The sequence below is a fragment of the Erigeron canadensis genome, chromosome 6 (assembly GCF_010389155.1).
Source record: "Erigeron canadensis isolate Cc75 chromosome 6, C_canadensis_v1, whole genome shotgun sequence".
NCBI classification, from domain to species: Eukaryota; Viridiplantae; Streptophyta; class Magnoliopsida; order Asterales; family Asteraceae; genus Erigeron; species Erigeron canadensis.
The window spans coordinates 33,147,659-33,168,131 of record NC_057766.1 but is presented as its reverse complement, the minus strand read 5'-3'; the positions used below and the strand labels follow the sequence as shown (position 1 = coordinate 33,168,131).

The window sequence follows — 20,473 nt, the reverse complement described above, 5'->3', positions numbered from 1 at the left end:
TTTAAGTGAGTATTTGGGATTTCTCGATATGTCGTTATTTTTCTTTAAGGGGCAAAATTTTATTAACAAATTAGCGAAGATATCACAAAAAAAAAAAACTTAAGCAATTACGAATTACGAGTAAGTATGAGCATTACACCAATCCATCCTTAAAATAAATAAATGAAAAAATCTAAATGAAGAGGTTATTTTAATTTAAAGATGGACTTGAGCTAATTTGATTTCTGCTTAATTTTTATTGAGCATGGATGTTTTGTTGTTGAATACAAATCACTCAAGTTTTTTTAGTATACTAACAAGTTGTAAGGATGATCGTATTTCGTATGTATCACTTTACTTATGATGATATTTCCATATGTGATATTTACCTTTGTATGTTTGTCCTTTGAAGGTTGTTATTAAATCTATCAAAGTCAAACTAATTTTCATTTGAATTCTACATATTTTATTTTTTCACATCTTTCTAAGTTATATAGTTAAAAGATGAAAGGCTTTTTTTAACTTATATTTAAATCGGACACATTTTATTTTGTTAAATATTTTCTATCTTTATAATTTAAAAGCCAATTGTGTGTGGTGGCGACGGTGGTGGCGTTAGATGGCGGCAATAGTGTCGGCAAAGGTGGCGTTGAGGGTAGTGGGGGCGGCGATAGAGGTGAATGTAAAATTAATTCATGTTAAATGTGGTAGTATATTTATTTTAAAGATTGGAGAACTTATATTGTAAATTATTTCATTAACATCATTATAGGTACATTAGGTAGATATATTTAAATTGGTAGATAAAGAAAAGTGGTATTTGTGGTTTTTCAAAAAACTGAAAATTAAAAAAAAAAGTCATTTGGTTTATTAAGTACTCCTTCCGTCCTACTTTTCAAAGTCTTCATTTATAAACTTTGACCTTAAATATTTTGATTTGTGTTATAAAGTATTTGATGAAAGTTATATATATGAATTGATTGAGTTTTAAATGTATATTTTATTGGTATAATTTTCATCAAATATTAATTATATAACACAAATCAAAATATTTAAGGTTAAAGTTTATAAAGAAAGACTTTAAAAATTAAAATTGGACACATTTAATGGGACAGATAGAGTATATATTTAGTCGATTACCTTTCAGTCAAACCAATTTTAAAGTTCAAACTAAAACCAGAGCAAATCCAAATTCTGTACTCAAGTAGCATTTAAGTCCAATGACATTAAGAACGTGAAATTCATCCATCGATCTCAAAAGAATCCTCTGATCAAAATCATAACATTGATTATTTATATGTCATGAAACACAGATGTCATTCTTGAATTAGTTTTAGTGAAAATTGACAAACAAAAAAGTGATTAATATAATAAAGTACAAGAAGACAATAAGAGTATGCTAATATCCCAACAACTACGGATAATATATGTTAGATTAAGATATGGACGGATAATATATGTTAAATTTGGAATCTAACTTCTATATATGGAGTTAGAAATTATGTGACGGGCAAAATATTTTGATTTGTTTAATTTTACCAATTTAAATATTTTAACTTTAGGTGATTCCAATTCAACTTTCAACCCAAAGTCATTTTCCGAGTCAAGCCGCCCTCTCAATAATCCATGTCCTATAAAATAAAATTGTGACATTACTCCTTCGTGGATTTGGAATTTCGTGCAGGAAAGAAAGTGGTTTGTTTTATGCGATAAAACTAAGATAAAAAGCAACTTGAACAACTTTTGACAACAAAAAAAAAACGTGTAAAGGACTCTAAATTGGTTAAATGATTGAACTTCTAACTAATAAGTTGGTTTAGCATAATGTACTTCATATACATGAAACATTTTCAAAGGTTTCTTATAATATTGTATCTCCTTAATATATTTAAGGTTTTACATAATAATTGATGTACTAACATAAGCGCGCACCAGTGGTAATAATTAAGTTTTAACTAGGAACTAGTAGGAAATCAAGATTTGTGAGATTGGTTTTTTGAGAAATGACAGATGATGCTTTTGGATTTGTAGCCCGTAATTGGTGTTAATTGAGCAACGTGTTAGGTTGAATCCAAAATCTTATAAAATAACCAATATGTTGAAACATACCAAATTTGGCATAATTTCATTGTGAAACTCAACTCCTTTACCGTATCCATATTTCCTTGGCTTTCGTCCAAATCTTGCTTTGTGCATGTTACCAAATAATTTGCCCTAGATTTATCTTCAACATACAACGTTGACCTGTATAGGCGAATGTAGGTTGAAGATAAATCTAACGATTTCTTGCTAGCTAGTATTTAATACGTCTTGATCGATATGGAAGTTTTCCAAAATGACATGATCATCCGTCTAAAAAATGGTCAAGATAGGTATCTAATTGCACAAGATGAAATATCCGTTTCAAAATCACGAGATAGTTTAACAAAAAATGCACAATGGACGGTTGAGGTGAACGATGCAGAATCTCTATACTTGAAAAGTTGTTACGGGAAATACCTGACCGCATCAAACCAACCTTCTATTCCAGGAATGATTGCCCGAAATCTTAGAGTCATTCAAACTCTACCGGAGAAAAAGAATACTTCTCACTTATGGTTACCCGTGAGTCAATTTGACTCACGGGAACCATATTCAATTTGGTTGAAGACGCTTCATGGTAGCTACTTGAAAGGACATTCTGGACATCCCCCATTAGGTAGCTTGATTACACATGATCTTCTATTAAATGAAAAGCAAAATGATATCAATAAAAAGATTTTGTGGCATATTGAGATAGTAGACTCCCCTTAAGATATGTTGAAACATTCGGAATCTATAATGTCAAAAATATTATTTGGTGTGAGATCATTTGTCTCGGAAAAACATAAAGATAGGGAGAAGACCAAGGGCTCTAAGGATGAGAAACAAACTAGAAATGGAAGAGTTCGTAAAATCATATTATCGCGTAGGTATAATTGCAAAACTATCTGAACGAGGTGCACGCTACGCTCTTCTATAATACCTTATAAAAGAAATGATATATTCTATATTAGGTAATTTTGCCTTTGAATTACCAGATTTGCCATTGGACTTTTTTGGTTTTTTTTTTATGTAACTACCCAAAATCTCTAACAGGCCGTCTTCCCCACTACTGCCGTCTCATTGCGCAGGTACCATGCTCGTTCACTTTAAAGACCCTAAGCTAAGAAAGAGGCTTAAGTCATCGTATAAGTCCAGTGATACGAGGATTTTGTATGTCAATGAGCTCCATTAATTGTTAGCAACTTAGCATGATTGATACACCATATGTCCATAATCCATTATCAATCTTGAAAGCTGTCAAATTTATCATTAACTAGGTGGCTATTTATTTCTATCTTCATTTTCCTATATACATCACAATTGTACATTTGTACATAGTGCATGATTTTTGTAGGTGTATTTAAAAAATAATGTGGAAACAGGTGATTTTCAAAACAAGAATGTGGAAACAGGTGATTTTCAAAACAGGTGATTTTCACAATTGTACATAGTGCGTGATTTTCAAAATAATTTTAAGTCTTTCTTAGTTATGATAGTCTGAGAACTATGAATATAATTGGGATCAAACTTTTGATCACTGGACTACAATGAAAAGTTGATATTGTGTCACGTACATCGATGAAACTAATATCAAAATAAATTGGATAATCCATTGAAAATATTATAGAATGTAGTACTAGTGAAGTTGGACCGTTAGGTACGCATTGTCACATTAATACAAGTTAGTAGTCCACTCTAACTCCCACTTAACCTACTTGCAAATAAACTACAATCACCTTTTATTATTTTAACAAACACATAGAATGACGTTAGATTAATCTGTCTCCAGGAAAGGCTTTTGGGTTACATAACTTTAATCTAATTGTATTATCAACATAAGTTGCTTCTAAAATGTACTTAGCTCTCATAACATTTCGATAAATATATTTGGAATTATGTTCTCGTTAGTAGTTGTGCATAAGTACTAAGTATTCAATAATGTCTAGTGATAGTGAAACTTATTACTTCAAAGTGACAATAATGAAAAATTTGTGCGGATGAGAAAAAAATACTTCAATTGATGTAACTAAGAACAAGACTTAATATTTTTGTAAAACTAGGAAGTCCGGTGTTGTAGACACCGAACTTGTCCACGTACATTGAAGTTCGGTGTCTACAACACCGAACTTGCCCACGTGGAGGTGCTTTTCCATTGCTGCAACAGTTTATCCATATATCTTCTTAGTTACACGAGGATAAGTTCGGTGTTGTAGACACCAAACTTCAATGTACGTGGACAAGTTCAGTGTCTACAACACCGGACTTCCTAGTTTTACAAATATATCGAGTCTTGTTGCTAGTTACACCAATTGAGGTAGTTTTTGTCCCATCTGTACAAATTTCTCGACAATAATAGTATATTTTATTTGCAAATGAAACCAATTCAACTTGTAGATGCATAATGCATTTGTAATTTTTTTCATAGGTTTCACGTTTGATTCTCTATAATGACATGTATATGGGTTTAACTTAGATAATGTGAAATCCAGACCAAATCAGATTAATGTGACACCTTAGTAAAGACAAGTTTTGCATTTTTTCTACTTCATTTCTTTGGGGCTTTTCAACAAAATATGACCATATCGATATCATCTTGTGATATAAGTTTTAATTGTTGTCTATTTAAATAAATGTCGGTTAAAATTGATACCAAAGCTAGCTATTAATGGTTCTAAGGTCATTTAAATAAACGTTGTCTCATTTAAAATATTTAGGAAAATAACTTGTTATTTCACATAATTATCAAACAAATAGCGTTGACACCAAAAAGTTTCATTACTCAAGTATCTTGATTGATGAAGCAATAAAGCATTAGCTTAGACTTGTAATATTTCAATTTGATGAATTAATGTAATGTTATGGATAGATACGAGTATACGACGGGTGGTCCAACTATTTGTGTTCGTTATCTCATTAAAAACTTCACATGTGATCACAAATTCACAAATCTATCTAGCGACACGGAGTGGTTATGCATTAAAACTTGCCACTTGTGTTTAAAGCATCATATATCTTCATTGTGATAATGACATATTTCCACATAATAGACCACTTGCAAGGGACAAATTAACTACCATGTACTTATATATGAGTCATACACAACTAATGGAATATATACCTGGTAGTAATTATCAAATGACTCTCAAAGGTCCAGAAGAAATTAAATTATTGTTTTTTATATGTTTGACTAAATAGAGAAACTCCGTTGATTTGTTTCAAAATAAATGCATGATGATAAATATAGTCATCATCATGTATAACGAGACAACATGATCACTTACTCCACCCAAATGGATTACATCGAACGATATTGTCAAACGCAAGCTTTCCTTTATTGACATTATTCAACTTGTGAAAACCACTACTATAGAAAATTTAATATATAACGCGTTACCTGATTTTACATTGACACACAATAAATTGCTAATATAAAATGTTGACTATAACCATTTTCATAGCGTTGGTATAATATTGGTTGATATATTATATATAGTTACTTTTGCATTTTCACAGTCACACCTTTATTTTTCTCCTTTTCAACTCGAGTTGCGAGTGAAAAAAAGTAGAGAAAACGACGGGAAAGACCACATAAAGCCAAATCCATTTTTCCTGAAAGAGGTATATGTGTTGTGTATATTCCAGTATCCCCACACCATCCATCCATATTATCATATCAAAAATCCCGTTTTTCCACGGATATTCTTATATTATAAATACGTAACCTTTTTCCTTTTTCAGCATTTTTCTGTTAAATCGCATTTTCAGATCACACCGTCCTCCCTTTTTCCTTCCTCCCCGATATTCTCGTATTTCTGGTACTCTCTCTACACACATACATACATATTTACTCTATCTATATCTATAGTTCTATACCTATACATACATATTTACTATATCTATATACATATTTAAATAATAAATATCTGTCTATATTTTTCTGTAGTTAGAAATATCTCAGCTTATGTATAAAAAGTGAGACCTGCATTCTGAAAAAGTGAAGAAATAAAGATGAAGAAAATAATAGTCGGAGTATGTGTAATGGAAAAGAAGGTGAAATGCGGCCCCGAGGTTCTGTTCTATTTTTCATATATTTCACACACATTCACACACACAGTTCTCCGACGGACGATGATGACCGGAATGTGTTTACAGTGATCGTGTTTCTAACTATATTTCTTATAAGTTTCATTCACTGATTTTTTTATTTTTTTAATTTCCGGCGGCGGTTATGGCGGCGCCGTTGCGTTAGGTTTTCTCAGCTCCGATGGGACAAATACTTGAGAGGCTTCAAGCGTTTGGTGAATTTGAAGTAAGTTCTTAACTATTCGTTACTTGGAGTTTTATTATATATATTTATTTATTATTATTTGAATAAATTGATTCTGTTGTGCTTTTGGATGAAATTGAAATGAGATTCGGATATTCTAAAGGTTGGCTATTATATTCAGTTAAGAAAAAAGAAGTTTTTATTGTTAGACTATATATTGCTCTCTGTGTATATATTTCATTTTTATTTATATTTAATTAACATGAAAGCAACTAATATGTGTTCTGATTTAATTAGTTCTTTGTTAAAAACTTTTGATAATAATATTTTGTATTATGATTGTGTAGATCATCTATTTTGGAGACAGAGTTATACTGGACGAACCGGTAGAGAGGTATGTTTGTACGATACTAGTTCGTATATATATCAATCAGTCACCATCAATTATAAGTAGTTTTATAGTCATTAATTTTATTATATGGCTTAATTTTGCAATTATTGACATATATACAGTGTTTTTTATGAGATTCTTTGCCACAGATAGAGTCCACTTTCAAACTTGATGTATTTGTAAAGTCTTTAGGGGTGCCTAAAAATTGTTTCTATCTGTAACATGTTTTTTACGGTATACCTATAGCCTAATTTTATTGGATAGGCAAAACATATATGATTGGATTTATGGTTGGAAGGTGATAAAAAGTTTTTTTTGGTAGATGAAATGAGAAAATTGCTTGACATTTGAAGTGCTTGCTTATTAATCTTAACCATGAAGACGGTAAAATGGGGTAAATGCCAGATAGCAAGTCAATATTGACCATCGTTGAATTTGGTATTAACTATCATACTATGAGTAGTTCCCAGGCTTATGGTTAACAATATGTCTTCTATATGCAAATTATATATGTAGACCACATATTGCAATTTTCCTTCTAAGGTAACGATAAGATATTACCTGATTTCTATCAAACTTATTGCCTTGTGTTCATTATTTCAGCTGGCCATTGTGTGATTGTTTGATTGCTTTTCATTCCTCTGGATATCCGCTTGAGAAAGCCGAAGCATATGCTGCACTAAGGAAGTATGTTGTTTTATTACTTTGATTTTTAAAATTCTCATCTTCTTGTCAGCTTGTATGATAAGAGCAGGTTTCTCAAACATAAACAAGTCATTTGGCATAAGTGTCTCATCATTCATATCCAAAGCATAGTTTTAGTATGATTACTCTTTAGCAAGTTTTGGCAGCATTGTGCTGGATTGTTGAATAGACATCTTAGTATTACTTGTGTGACAAAGATAGAAATCTATGAAGTATGAACCTTTCAAGAGTTTTTTTTTTTTTTTGTGTGTGTGTGTGTGGATCTGAAGGTGCTTTAGCTATTTTAGGTCACTTCGCAACTTTGATGTTATTTTGAACTTTATGCCGTTTTAAGAAGATTTGAAATCCTAAATTATGGTACTTCTGTAATAGTAAATCATTCAATTGTCAGATCATAATTCTGTTGGATTTTTTCTGGCATTACTGGTAGTTGTATATTGGATGCGTGTATCTACTCCGTTGTTTTATACATTCCGATATGGCCATGGTCAACCAAAATTGACTCTCAGTATAGTCCCGAGTCTTGAAAACCAGGATCTGTTTGTTTCTTCTAAACTTTGATATCTTAAATTGCCTTTCCCATCATTCTTCTTGATTTGACTAGTAGATATCTGTCTGGTTCTGTATAGTGTCTATTAATTCTTGACAAATAGGCAATCATGATAAATTACTCTTTTCTGTTATGCACAGACACATTACTCTGTTTTTTATGTACGTTAGGGATCTAGTCAAATGGGTGAAACAGACCAGAAGTATATCTCAAGTATCTCTTAGATCAGTATATGCTCAGTTTGAAGGCTACACTAGTTTTCTTATAGAGGTTCTCATTATTGTACATGTTGTTTACCTAGCATGCAAGCATTTATGACTGTTATTAGCAGTCTGTGAGTCCTGCTCAAACCTGGTTACTCACCTTTTACTTATTTATTCTTCAGACCTTTCCTTGTCAATGAACTGGAACCACAACACCTTCTTCATGATCGGAGGAAAGTATACGAGGTATGAACTTTAATAAAACCATGTTTTGGTTTATGAACTGGCCTTTTTTGTCCAGTGGTTAATCATAGAATTTAGGACAATGAGGGTCTGGTTGCTATTATTAATTGTTTTTGGAAAATATATACCAAGAAAAACGTGTTACAAGTAGCATAGTTAAGTTGAATTGAAACAGAGTAAAAATGGCTAGTGTCAGTATTTTCTCCTTGTAGCCTCCAATTGTGTTCATCTATGCTTCCTGGTAAGAATCTTCACTTCTTCGTGGTAGTGAGATCTAGCTGGTACCTCAAATCCCAATATTTCCATTCATTGTTAGTTGCTAATTATGGCTGACCTTAGAATGTAGATGTCATCCATCAGATAACATAATGCAGGTGCCAAAAGTGTAATAAACCAAGCCATCTAGCCAATTAGGCAATAAGTTATGTCCATGATTTACATCTAAAAGGTGATTACAGCTACCTGATCTTTTGTAGGTCTACTTCAACCCATCTTTTCTTTTCTTTTCCTTGGTATAGTTTCTGGGTATAGTGTTTGTTTTAGTACTCAAACTACTTAGGCTTTCTTGGCTCATGCTTATGTGGTTAAATGTTTATTAAAAACTTGTATTGTAAGATCAAGCAGTTCACTTGGTGCCTAATGAGCTGTACCAAAGGTGTCGATACTACTGTTGTAAACAACACAAACCTTAAGTAGTCAAGTACCAGGTTCCAAATCAAATGACCTCATTTTCACACTAGCCAATCACCAAATTCGGCTATAGTATTATACATCGCGAATATGGGAAATCGGGCACACTTATGTTGATTCTATGTTATTTATGAGGACTTGAGGACAAAAATATTTGTCTGAAATAATTCTTATTTGTTTCTATTCACACGGTCCTCTCTCTCTCTCTCTCTCTCACACACACACACACACACACATACACATGCATACTTGCACAGTTGCACTCTCTATTTCTATCTCTTTTCTGTTTTCATTTCTAATTGTTTCTTCTCCGGTTAAAATCAAGTGCCTCGAAATGTATGGAATTCCAGTTCCAAGATATGCATTTGTAAATAGGGACAAACCATATCAAGACTTGGAGTATTTTGTCGAGGAAGAAGATTTTGTTGAAGTTCATGGGCAGCGATTTTGGAAGCCTTTCGTGGAGAAGCCTGTTCATGGTATGCACTTTGCGCAGTTGTTTCATACGCTTTCTACTTAATACAGATACTTTTTTTTTCCCTTTTTATATGTGCCTCTATATATGGTGGTTCTAATCTTTGTATGCATTCTATATTCATTCCAAATTAATTCTAACAAAGTGCGAAGTTCACACTTATAGAACGTCCATGTTCACCAGTGATGCTACTTTTGAAGGCTTTTGTATACACTGTATATAACTAAGTATGTTTAGCTTTTCTGTTTTTTCTTGTTTAAAGGTGACGATCACAGAATAATGATATATTACCCCAGCTCAGCAGGGGGTGGCATGAAAGAGTTATTTCGAAAGGTGAGCTTTCCAACTTGATTATTTTTTTAGAAAGGTAAACATTCACACACTACATAATAATCTACACACATTTGTCTCTTATAAGACTTGGCTAACTCTAATACTGCTAGGTTATAACTTCTTTACTTCCAAGTGTAACGAGATAAACTTGTAAAATAGGTAAACATATCCTGTTGGCTTGTTGAAAGAATTAAGATCTGATATGCTACATTCATGAAGGTTTACTGTGTGAATTTGAGTCATTTTTTTTTTGTATTGTGTCTGATCTTTGTATCTTAATATCTACTTTGGTTGGCAGTTTGGGCATGTCCATTCTTTGCTACAAAGTAGATTGTAGATATATAGTTTCTTGGTGATTAATATATAGTTTACACTTTTGTTAAAAAAAAAAAGAAAGTATGCGGGACTGGATGTTCTGAGATCAAATGATTTTATATGTTTCATCTTCCTTATACTTCTTTTTGTATTCTATATATTTATGTCACTGCTCTTTTATTATCCATGTAGCTATATATAGTATGTGAATTCGTGAGACACATAATAATGGTCTAAAATTTTGTAACTTGTCGCTTGTAGCGTTTGTGTGAATTTGAGTCATTGTCTTTTTTATATTGTGTCTGATATTTGTATCTTAATATCTACTTTGGTTGGCAGTTTGGGCCTGTCCATTCTTTGCTACAAAGTAGATTGTATATGTATAGTCTCTTGGTGATTAATATATAGTTTACACTTTTGTTAAAAAAAAAAAAAAAGTATGCGGGACTGGATGTTCTGAGATCAAATGATTTTATATGTTTCATCTTCCTTGTACTTCTTTTTGTATTCTATATATTTATGTCACTGCTTCTTTTATTACGTCATATTTGAAGCTAAATATCTAGGTCTAACATGCTTCCCATGAGATAGTTTATAGTTAAGATGTTATTTCCATTTTCTTGTAGTCTTGAACTGTTGGCAACATCTATGAGAGCAAGTTCTACAGATGTATGAAACACTTAATTTTTCATCTTCAAACATGAAATTCATGGTAATACTTTTCAAAAAAAAAAAAAGTTCATGGTAATAAGGATTTTGGATGTTCCAAATGAGCAGTTAAAATAACTGTTGGTATTGAATACCCTAGTGTAACTTTTATTATAGAGTCATTTCAAGTTTGCTACTTGAAATATCTCCATATGAATTAGGCATGTGTAAGTTTTCTGTTTCACAGTTGCTATGTGTTACTTTTCAATTTGTTATTACTAGCTATACACTGTTCACTGATTTAGCTTTCTTGCAGGTTGGGAATAGATCAAGTGAGTTTCATCCAGATGTTAGAAGAGTGAGACGCGAGGGGTCTTATATATACGAGGAATTTATGCCAACCGGAGGAACAGATGTTAAGGTTGCTTAATTTTTAATATTTTTTATTTCTGAGTTTTACAGCCGATTTATCAATGGTATCTTGCCATATTGAGGTTGCTCAGGTTTCAAGTTTGGAATGAAGCATGTCCACTTATTGCCTTCCATTAGTTGGAATATGCTACTTATACCCTCACTCTTTTCCATGGACCTTACGGGAAAGGGGATAATGATTTAACACAGAAAAAGGCTGATGCTATATTACTGTTATTCGGCTACCTCTTCTGTGTAGATAGGATGGAATGAGTGATTATAGAGAATCCTTATGCTCTTCAATGTAGGCCCTGATATGCAAAGAAAACACGGAAAATTGTGTAACTGTCGTTAGACGTTAGTTCACATTTTAATGATTTTATTAAGTATACAGAGCTAAGGATTTCAATTATATTTGTCAGGGTACTTACCGACCCATTGTTGCCCATGCTTACGACTGATAGATGATCTATAGATTCTTATGTTTTAAAGGCATAAACTTTTAGCGTGTTCTCACTTAATTACCAGGATTTGGATCTGCTATAATGCTACTTCTTGCCTTATAATTCATCGACTAGTTTTTTTACCCTGGTACCCTGAAGCGTTACTGACTTCCAGTTATATTATTTGCCTCCTTGATATTTGTGTTAGGGTGTTTGGACTCACCAAAATAACATATATGTATTCATGCTACACAAATAATATAAGGTACACAAATAGTATAAGGTATGCAAGTGCATCCATTGTAGATCATGTATGGTTGTATGGCCGAGAAATGTGGGTTCAGTGCATTTGTCTTTGTGGTGATTACGTATTCAGTCATGCATCTGGGTAAATTCTTGCCTTACTGATTACTTTTTATGCTGATAGGTGTATACAGTTGGTCCTGAATATGCACATGCTGAGGCAAGGAAGTCTCCTGTTGTTGATGGCGTAGTTATGAGAAATCCAGATGGCAAAGAAGTAAGTGCTATGTTGAATATATATAATAATCCATCACTTCATTCACACTTAGTATGTATCTTCCGAAAGAGCCTTATTATTGTTGGGTAAGCCACTGTTTGCCTAGTCTTGATGGTGACCAAATTTATGTGGCTAATATGGTTTATTCTTACATTGAGATAAAGATACACTGATGCCAAGAGTAGGGATATGTGTAAGGAAAAAAATGAAATCACTTCTGAACCTTGCATGATATGGGAATTTCACCCAATATTTTGTTAGGATACCAACAACATACTGCTGAAACAGCAGTCGATTAACATTTGCCGTTTTTGGGGATTGCATCAAGATTCAAGGACAAGTCATTTCAAGAAAATTTGCATGTTCATTACAGCATAGGCTATTTAACGTGTGCCATATGTCTCAATAACCAATTTGAAGGGCTTTAGAAAGTTGATTCTATTTTTATTTGAATTTATTATCTTTGGCAGGTCAGGTATCCAGTGCTTCTTACTCCAAATGAGAAGCAAATGGCAAGAGAAGTTTGCATTGCATTTAGGCAAGGGGTAGGTTATATTATTTCTACCTTTACACTGTCCATTTACCAATTTAGTTACTGTTTGATGATCTGCCATGCTCATGTTTCTACAGGTGTGCGGGTTTGATCTCTTGCGCTGTGAAGGCCGTTCATATGTTTGTGATGTGAATGGTTGGAGCTTTGTTAAAAACTCTTATAAGTAAGCTTTTACTAAGTGTAACATTGGTTATTTATTCTCTTTAATCAACAAATACCTGTTGTTCAATGTAGTTGCATTACTTGAATATAATTTAATTGTTAGTAAGATCTCGACACGTTCCTTGCCTTATAGAGGCGAAAAGTCCAATGTGTGATGTGATGTGATGTGAAGAGCCAATGCAAAATAAAGTAAGCCAGATGACACATCGCACAACACATTCAGAAAGCTGCCTGTGTATCACATCAGGACCATACAAAGCTTTCTGCATTCCTTGTTTGGAAGTTTAAATGACTAAAAAGCTGATGAAATTTGCTTACTCATTTTTGTTTGTTTTTTGGATAAAATTACGATGTTCAATATCTCATAGCCAAATCCATTATGCAAAATGCTCCCTATATTGTTATCTTGCTGATGTCATGACATTGGCGTAATTACCCAGATATTATGATGATGCTGCCTGTGTGTTGAGGAAGATGTTTCTAGATGCCAAAGCTCCTCATCTGTCAACGACAATTCCACCAGTTTTGCCTTGGAAGGTCAAAGAACCAGCTCAACCGGAGGGTCTAACACGTCAGGGAAGTGGGATCATTGGCTCATATGGACAGGCCGAGGAGTTGCACTGTGTGATTGCCATTATTCGTCAGTAAGATTATATCTTTGTTTTCTTCTCGGTTGTGTTAGCGCTTCGGTTGTTATGTTGTAAGTATTTTTTGGCAGTGGTGACAGAACTCCAAAGCAAAAAGTAAAGTTGAAGGTTACCGAGGAAAAGTTGTTGAATATAATGCTAAAATACAATGGTGGAAGACCCAGATCTGAGGTGCTTTTTATATATTCCTTTTCATACTATGTATAGTTTGTAAATTACTAGTTACAACTGACTTATCTGTTAGCCTGACAATTATTCTCCTGCAGACAAAACTCAAAACTGCGGTCCAGTTGCAGGACTTGTTGGATGCGACACGCATATTAGTACCTCGTTCGAGGTATAATCTAAACCCAAAGCCATTTTATGGAAACTATTTGCTAAATAAATAATGCTTTCTAGTATGGTCACAAGTTTAATATTCTATAGAGATCAGATTTTGCTCAATCCCTGAAATTATTTCTACAAAAAGTAATTTATATAAGTCATGTTCTTTGCTACAATTTGAAATTCATTGCTATCTCATAGCTATTGGTTTAAGCTGTTGCCTGTTTTGTTTTATTTTAATCTTCCAAATATCTTAGGTGTGCAACTTCAGTTGTACTAATTACCTATTTCTGGAAGTTTTTATGGAGTTGTGAGTTATACCTTACTAAAGCAAGGATCGTTGCATATAAATTATCTATGCCTCCTAATATCTTAGTTATTCCTATTTTATTTACTGTGTTATTCAAGTTAATTAGCAACCCCTTTAATGTTTTTGGTATAAGTCATGGCTAAATCATGTTATATGTTAGAATAGTGATTTAATATATTTTAATGGAAGTTTTTTGTCTTCATAGACCTGGTCCAGGAAGTGATAGTGAAGCTGAAGACATTGAACATGCTGAAAAGCTTCGTCAAGTTAAAGCAGTTCTTGAAGAGGTTTACAATTTACATATGAAATTATCATTCGCACTGCATTTCTATAGTTTTCTATTTTACCTTTGCTTTATATATTGATAAATTGTGTTTCTTAACTGCAATATATTTAATCAGCTTTTTTGTAGGGTTTCAGATTATAAATATGTTTTATTAATGAAGCTATATTGTGTGTATTGCTTCTTGAAGAGCTCACATTGTTGCTCGTTTACTGAACACCATTTCATGTTATATTCACATGTTGAGACTGAAATAAGACATCTGATTTAGGTAATGTAGGACAAATTGCTATTGTTGAAACTGCTCAACAGACTACCTTTTCCAAATCGTAACCTAGCTCATCATATATCTGTACTTCATGGTTGTTTCTCTCTTATATCAATTCGCATGATTAGTTATCAGAGGATTATCTAGTTATATGAAATTGAATCTTAGGAGCTCCCTGAAGGGCATCAAATCTCAACTAAGTGTTCGTTATTAGCAACAGACTAAGAAACTTAAATGACTAGTATTCCTTAATTATATATGATTCTTCTTATAATCTTAAATTGACAAGCATTTAACTATATAAACATTTAAGTAGATGAACATTATTTTTATCCTTTGTGTTAGTGCACCAATCCAAATCCATTAGAGATTCAACTTCTTATTTTCTATTGAATGAACATATAGTTATTTTACTAAGTGACTAATGCTCTGTTTGATTGTTCGCAGGGTGGCCATTTTTCTGGCATTTACCGGAAGGTTCAACTTAAGCCACTTAAGTGGGTTAAAGTTGCAAAAGGTGATACTGAAGAAGAGCGCCCCATAGAAGCACTCATGGTTCTTAAATATGGTGGTGTTCTTACACATGCTGGTCGCAAACAGGTCTTTACATCTCAGATTTTCATTTTCATTACTATATGTGGATAGTACCGCTTGATTTCTTCTCCAACACATATGTGATCATTTTTATCAGAAGCGATACATATAGATTTGCTTCATTTAAACTCCTGGAGCTTTTAATTACCATTTAGGAATTTGTGATTTGCTATTTGTTTCTTTGCAGGCGGAAGAGCTGGGCAGATATTTTCGCAACAATATGTATCCAGGTAAATTTTATTCACTTACTAGTGCAACCTTTCCTTTCAAGTGGCCCATGTTGGCACATTTAGTGGTGATTTTTTTTGTGAACAAGCTGATGTTGTCAAGGGGTGTTTTGTATTTCTATCTTCCTCCACTTTTCATCTTCTTTCTTCATATTTTTTTCAGGTGAAGGTACTGGACTGCTTCGCCTCCACAGTACATATCGACATGACCTTAAGATTTACAGCTCTGATGAAGGTCGTGTGCAGGTATCAATATAAATTTACATATTTATTTTTTGAGATTCATCATTTTAAGTGTTATATACTCTTTGCCTTTTAAGCCTTGTGAAATACATTTTTGTATTACATACTTGTGCGATGGTTCTGCTTGTTTACCATCCTTGCTTTCTTTTGACAATTTACTAACGTGTTTGGCTAAACACCTCTCAACAGATGTCAGCTGCTGCCTTCGCAAAGGGACTTCTAGACTTGGAAGGACAATTAACACCAATACTGGTTCGTTGTTTTCTGATTATGGAACAGTATAACTGATGCATCTCTATTTTAGGGTATAACTGAAAATATCAAAACTTTATGAAGGTTTCACTTGTTAGCAAGGACTCATCAATGTTAGATGGACTTGATAATGCAAGTATTGAGATGGAAGAAGCTAAGGTTCCTTTTCTTCCTTGAGCTGAACACATTCTAATGATGCGCACCTGTTACATGTTAGGCTTAGCTTTGCATAAGTTTTCTTCGTTGCTAGTTTTCTTTAAATTATAGCAGAATCTTGCTACTTTTTGATTATCGACTCTTCATAATTATCATATGTTTATTACACTTTATACAGATTGAAATTATAATATTTATTCTGAAATTCCTCTATCAAACATTATAATCTGTCATTATTTATTCACAGCAGTTGGAACTCAACTGATATCCAAACGTACCAAAATAGCATTTATATGAAGCATGGTTGTCTGTGTTCCTTCTTTCATCAATAGAAGCATAATCAACACAGACTTCCTATAGCTCCTTTCCTTTATCATGTGAATAGACCAAAAAAATTTGGCTAAGAATGTCATCACACAAAATTAATTATTTCATATTTTTTTCTTGTACGTTTTTCATTATTGTTTTGAATGCTGTTATAGGCTAGATTGAACGACTTGATAACAGCTGGAGTGAAGGCAGTGCAAGCCAACGGATCATCTAAAAGACCCTGGATGGTTGACGGGGCTGGTCTTCCGCCGAATGCTTCAGAGCTTCTACCGACACTGGTATAACTTTTGTGCTTATGATGCTTAAATATATTTTTCCATTCTAGTTTAGGCTGTTGGCTTCAATATAGCCCATAATGATAAGAGTTTAGAGGTTAGTTTTTGGTGAAATGCGATAGACTTCTGAAGGAACTGAAGTGGTGTCACCTCAGGGATCAGCAATTGGAAGTAACGGCTTAATGGTCGTTTTGAGTAGAAATTAGCATCTTTTATATTATTGTTCAGCTATTCAGTTTCCATATATCTGTCTAGTTACATCCTAGTGTCGAGTGTCCTAATTAGTGTTTTATCTGGAGAGTACCCTTTGCTATCTGTCTATTATATGCGGAATTACTGATTTGAAATGTACTGTATCTGACAGGTGAAGCTGACTAAAAAAGTTACTGAACAAGTGAGACTACTAGCAAAGGATGAAGATGAGAAGCTTACTGAGACAACTTCTTATGACGTAATTCCTCCATATGATCAAGCAAGAGCACTAGGTAAGACAAATATTGATGTTGACCGCATTGCTGCTGGATTACCTTGTGGAAGTGAGGGCTTTCTTCTAATGTATGCACGTTGGAGAAAGCTGGAGCGGGACTTGTATAACGAACGCAAAGAGTATGCTCTATTGATACCTGCAACAGAAACATGCTCTGCTAATCTAATATTTTTTGCTAATCCTGTCATAGTTCACTGACATTTTTCTCTTATTTCCTTTTAACAGTAGATATGATATAACACAAATTCCGGATGTTTATGACTCGTGCAAGTAAGTGAGATCACACATTAACTTTTTAATGTTGGAAACTTTTGTTTGTTCATTTGGTAAGACCTTACTGAGATTGCTCTTCTTCTTATAACCTTTAACAGATATGATCTCTTGCACAATGCACATCTTAATATAGATGGACTGGATGAGCTCTTTAAAGTTGCTCAGGTACAAAGATTTAATAACTAGTTTAGAAGTGAAATTTTTGATACTATGTGATGTGAGAGTGGAAACCAATTAGTGGCCCTTGGATTACCACCTCGGCACCTCAGAAAGTAGTGCTACCTAATAAAGTGGTGGAAGGGCATTTATATTTATCTCAATAGAAAAATTCAGTTTCATATCGTAGGATATGATTAATGTAGTTTCCTGAATGTTCTGCTATTATCTCAGATACTTGCTGATGGGGTCATTCCGAATGAGTATGGCATCAACCCAAAGCAGAAATTGAAAATAGGCTCCAAGGTAACTTCAAGCACATAGTCCATGTTACTTTATTAATATAATATTTTGTATTCTTGTAGAGTGATAGATCTAGAGGTAAAAACACGTGTTCTATATGACTTGATTACCAACTTTGTAGATTGCTCGACGCTTGTTGGGTAAAATTTTGATCGATCTGAGGAATACTCGTGAAGAAGCCATCAATGTCGCAGAATTGAAGTCTTTGAGTCAAAGCTCAACCTCTATTAAAAATGTGAAAGAACACTCAGATCATCAACCACTATCTCTGATCAAGAACGAAGAATCAAGAAGAACTAGCTTCACCAGTGAAAAGTCAATGGATCAGGATGAAGACGATGACAAGGAGATAAAATACCGTTTGGATCCAAAGTGAGTACATAATCATTTGAACTCACTCCAAGTCTTAATCTAGATTATACAGGCATTAAATTTTTTTCCTTCCAGTCACTGGATCTTGTGGCACAAAGGTAGTCCTGAAAGTCCTACCTATGTGGTATTGACCTATCTCTATTCACTTCTTTAGGTATGCTAATGTGCGGACACCTGAGAGACATGTCCGGACCCGCCTTTACTTCACATCCGTAAGTCATTGCCATCTATATTAAGCTTGCGTTTCCTATCCTTCTAGAAACATTTTTTGTTACATATATATGTTAATACAGGAATCTCATATCCACTCCTTGATGAATGTTCTTCGATACTGTAACTTGGATGAATCTCTTCAAGGGGAGGCCAGCCTCATTTGTGATAATGCTTTGAAGCGCCTTTTGGAAACGAAGGAACTCGATTACATGAGCTATATTGTATTAAGGATGTTTGAGAATACCGAGGTTGGTGTTTTTTCCTTTGAAGGGAGCTTTGGAAAGAAACAATAGACACACAACATGAAAATTCTTAAAAATTTATTTATTGATGGTTCAAATCGATAAGATTTACCTGGATGAACACTGCAGGTGAATTTGGAAGACCCCAAAAGATATCGTCTTGAGATGACGTTTAGCCGTGGTGCAGATTTATCCCCTTTGGAGGTGATTCTTTTTCCTACACATTATAGACACTTGGCAGTTAGGACCTGTATATAATATGTGGATTGGTGATTCAGGGTAAGAATTTTATCTAACCGGTCAAACGGGTTAAATTACAAGCTTTTTAGTCAAACTGAAAACATATCAAATTTTTCGGAAGCCATCCAAAATTTATGCAAATTGCATAGAACCTTGTAATTGTTCTTTTCTTAAACAGATTATTATCATAATGTATAGTTTGTTTTAATGAGATTTAACCAAATTTGAAGGACCAAAAAAGAGTCTTGCTCTCCCCAATTTGACCCATACCGAAAAGCTACCCTTTCAACTAGCTATCAACCTTTCCTTGTTTCCTGTAATTAGTTTTCTATATGATATTTCATTCTTTTGACCCAAACGATTGTATTTTATAGAAAAATGATGTTGAAGCAGCATCACTGCATCAGGAGCACACGTTGCCAATAATGGGTCCTGAAAGGCTGCAAGACATAGGGGCATATCTTACATTGGATAAGATGGAGGAGATGGTGCGGCCCTTTGCAATGCCTGCAGAAGACTTCCCCCCACCAACTACTCCTCAGGGGTTCTCAGGTTACTTCAAAAGTGCAGGGGTGTTAGAGCGCCTTGTAAACCTTTGGCCATTTCACAAGCATGCAAACGGTAATGTTAAATAAACAAGTTGATATCTAGAATTCTCTGAAAAGAAAAGATAAGTCAAGTTTTGGGAAAGATTAAAACAATTACTGAGCTTTATAGGAACAAAAGTTCTTGCCGCCTTTTAACCAGGTAGATGTTACTCGGATATTCTTTTATATAGGAAGTTGAAAAGATGATGTTACATGCCTACAGTGCAACTTTATGGATTTTTGCTGAACCAAAGTTACTCTGTATAGTCTCTGTTTAAGAAATATCAAATGATTTGGAAGCACCCTTGCATATTGTTTGTTCTTAATGACATTTTACTTGCCAGGGACTGAACTAGATCTAAACTTGGTCACAACAACAATTCCAATAAGTGTAAACATGTGGTTACACCAATACTCTTAGCTGCAAACAGGCACCTTTAGGTTTTCAGATAGGGTGTACAATAAAAGCTAGCAAATCGGTCAATGTGGAACTTGTTGGTCAGTTTTGCCTGTTGAAGCCGCTTAATATTGTTGGCTCATTTTGGCAAGAAACTGGGTTACTTGTTTCCTGGATACCTGTTTGAGCAGCCTGGCTGTATATTATTATATCATAGAAAATATATACTGAGTATATATGAAACATGGTACGGAATGGAAGATATTGAAGTCCTACGTGAAAGTTGATGTGTTGAGGTAACGTTGAGGTGATGATGTAACGTGTCCAATACCTCATGCTCTG

General features: G+C 33.7%; 1 protein-coding gene across 3 annotated transcripts; it reads left to right on the top strand.

The window, feature by feature from the left end:
• Nucleotides 1–5,762: 5,762 nt before the first annotated feature.
• On the top strand, nt 5,763–20,046 carry LOC122602564 (inositol hexakisphosphate and diphosphoinositol-pentakisphosphate kinase VIP2-like). 3 transcript variants are annotated; one of them, XM_043775167.1, is made up of 31 exons: nt 5,763–5,858; nt 5,987–6,093; nt 6,293–6,352; nt 6,658–6,704; nt 7,305–7,388; nt 8,342–8,405; nt 9,418–9,571; nt 9,830–9,900; nt 11,180–11,284; nt 12,145–12,237; nt 12,708–12,782; nt 12,868–12,953; nt 13,393–13,596; nt 13,671–13,770; nt 13,866–13,936; nt 14,439–14,520; nt 15,232–15,384; nt 15,566–15,608; nt 15,769–15,851; nt 16,038–16,100; nt 16,185–16,259; nt 16,739–16,864; nt 17,226–17,467; nt 17,574–17,618; nt 17,720–17,786; nt 18,012–18,083; nt 18,202–18,452; nt 18,607–18,664; nt 18,746–18,913; nt 19,037–19,111; nt 19,522–20,046. In XM_043775167.1, exons 2-31 carry the CDS (start codon nt 6,052–6,054, stop codon nt 19,780–19,782), a joined length of 3,120 nt encoding a protein of 1,039 aa, XP_043631102.1. In that variant the 5' UTR covers nt 5,763–5,858; nt 5,987–6,051; the 3' UTR covers nt 19,783–20,046. The 3 variants fall into 3 exon arrangements, with proteins under 3 accessions (XP_043631102.1, XP_043631101.1, XP_043631103.1); XM_043775166.1 differs by having other exon boundaries at nt 5,987–6,111; XM_043775168.1 differs by lacking the exons at nt 5,763–5,858; nt 5,987–6,093; nt 6,293–6,352; nt 6,658–6,704 and adding an exon at nt 8,127–8,226 and having other exon boundaries at nt 7,326–7,388.
• Nucleotides 20,047–20,473: the final 427 nt, after the last annotated feature.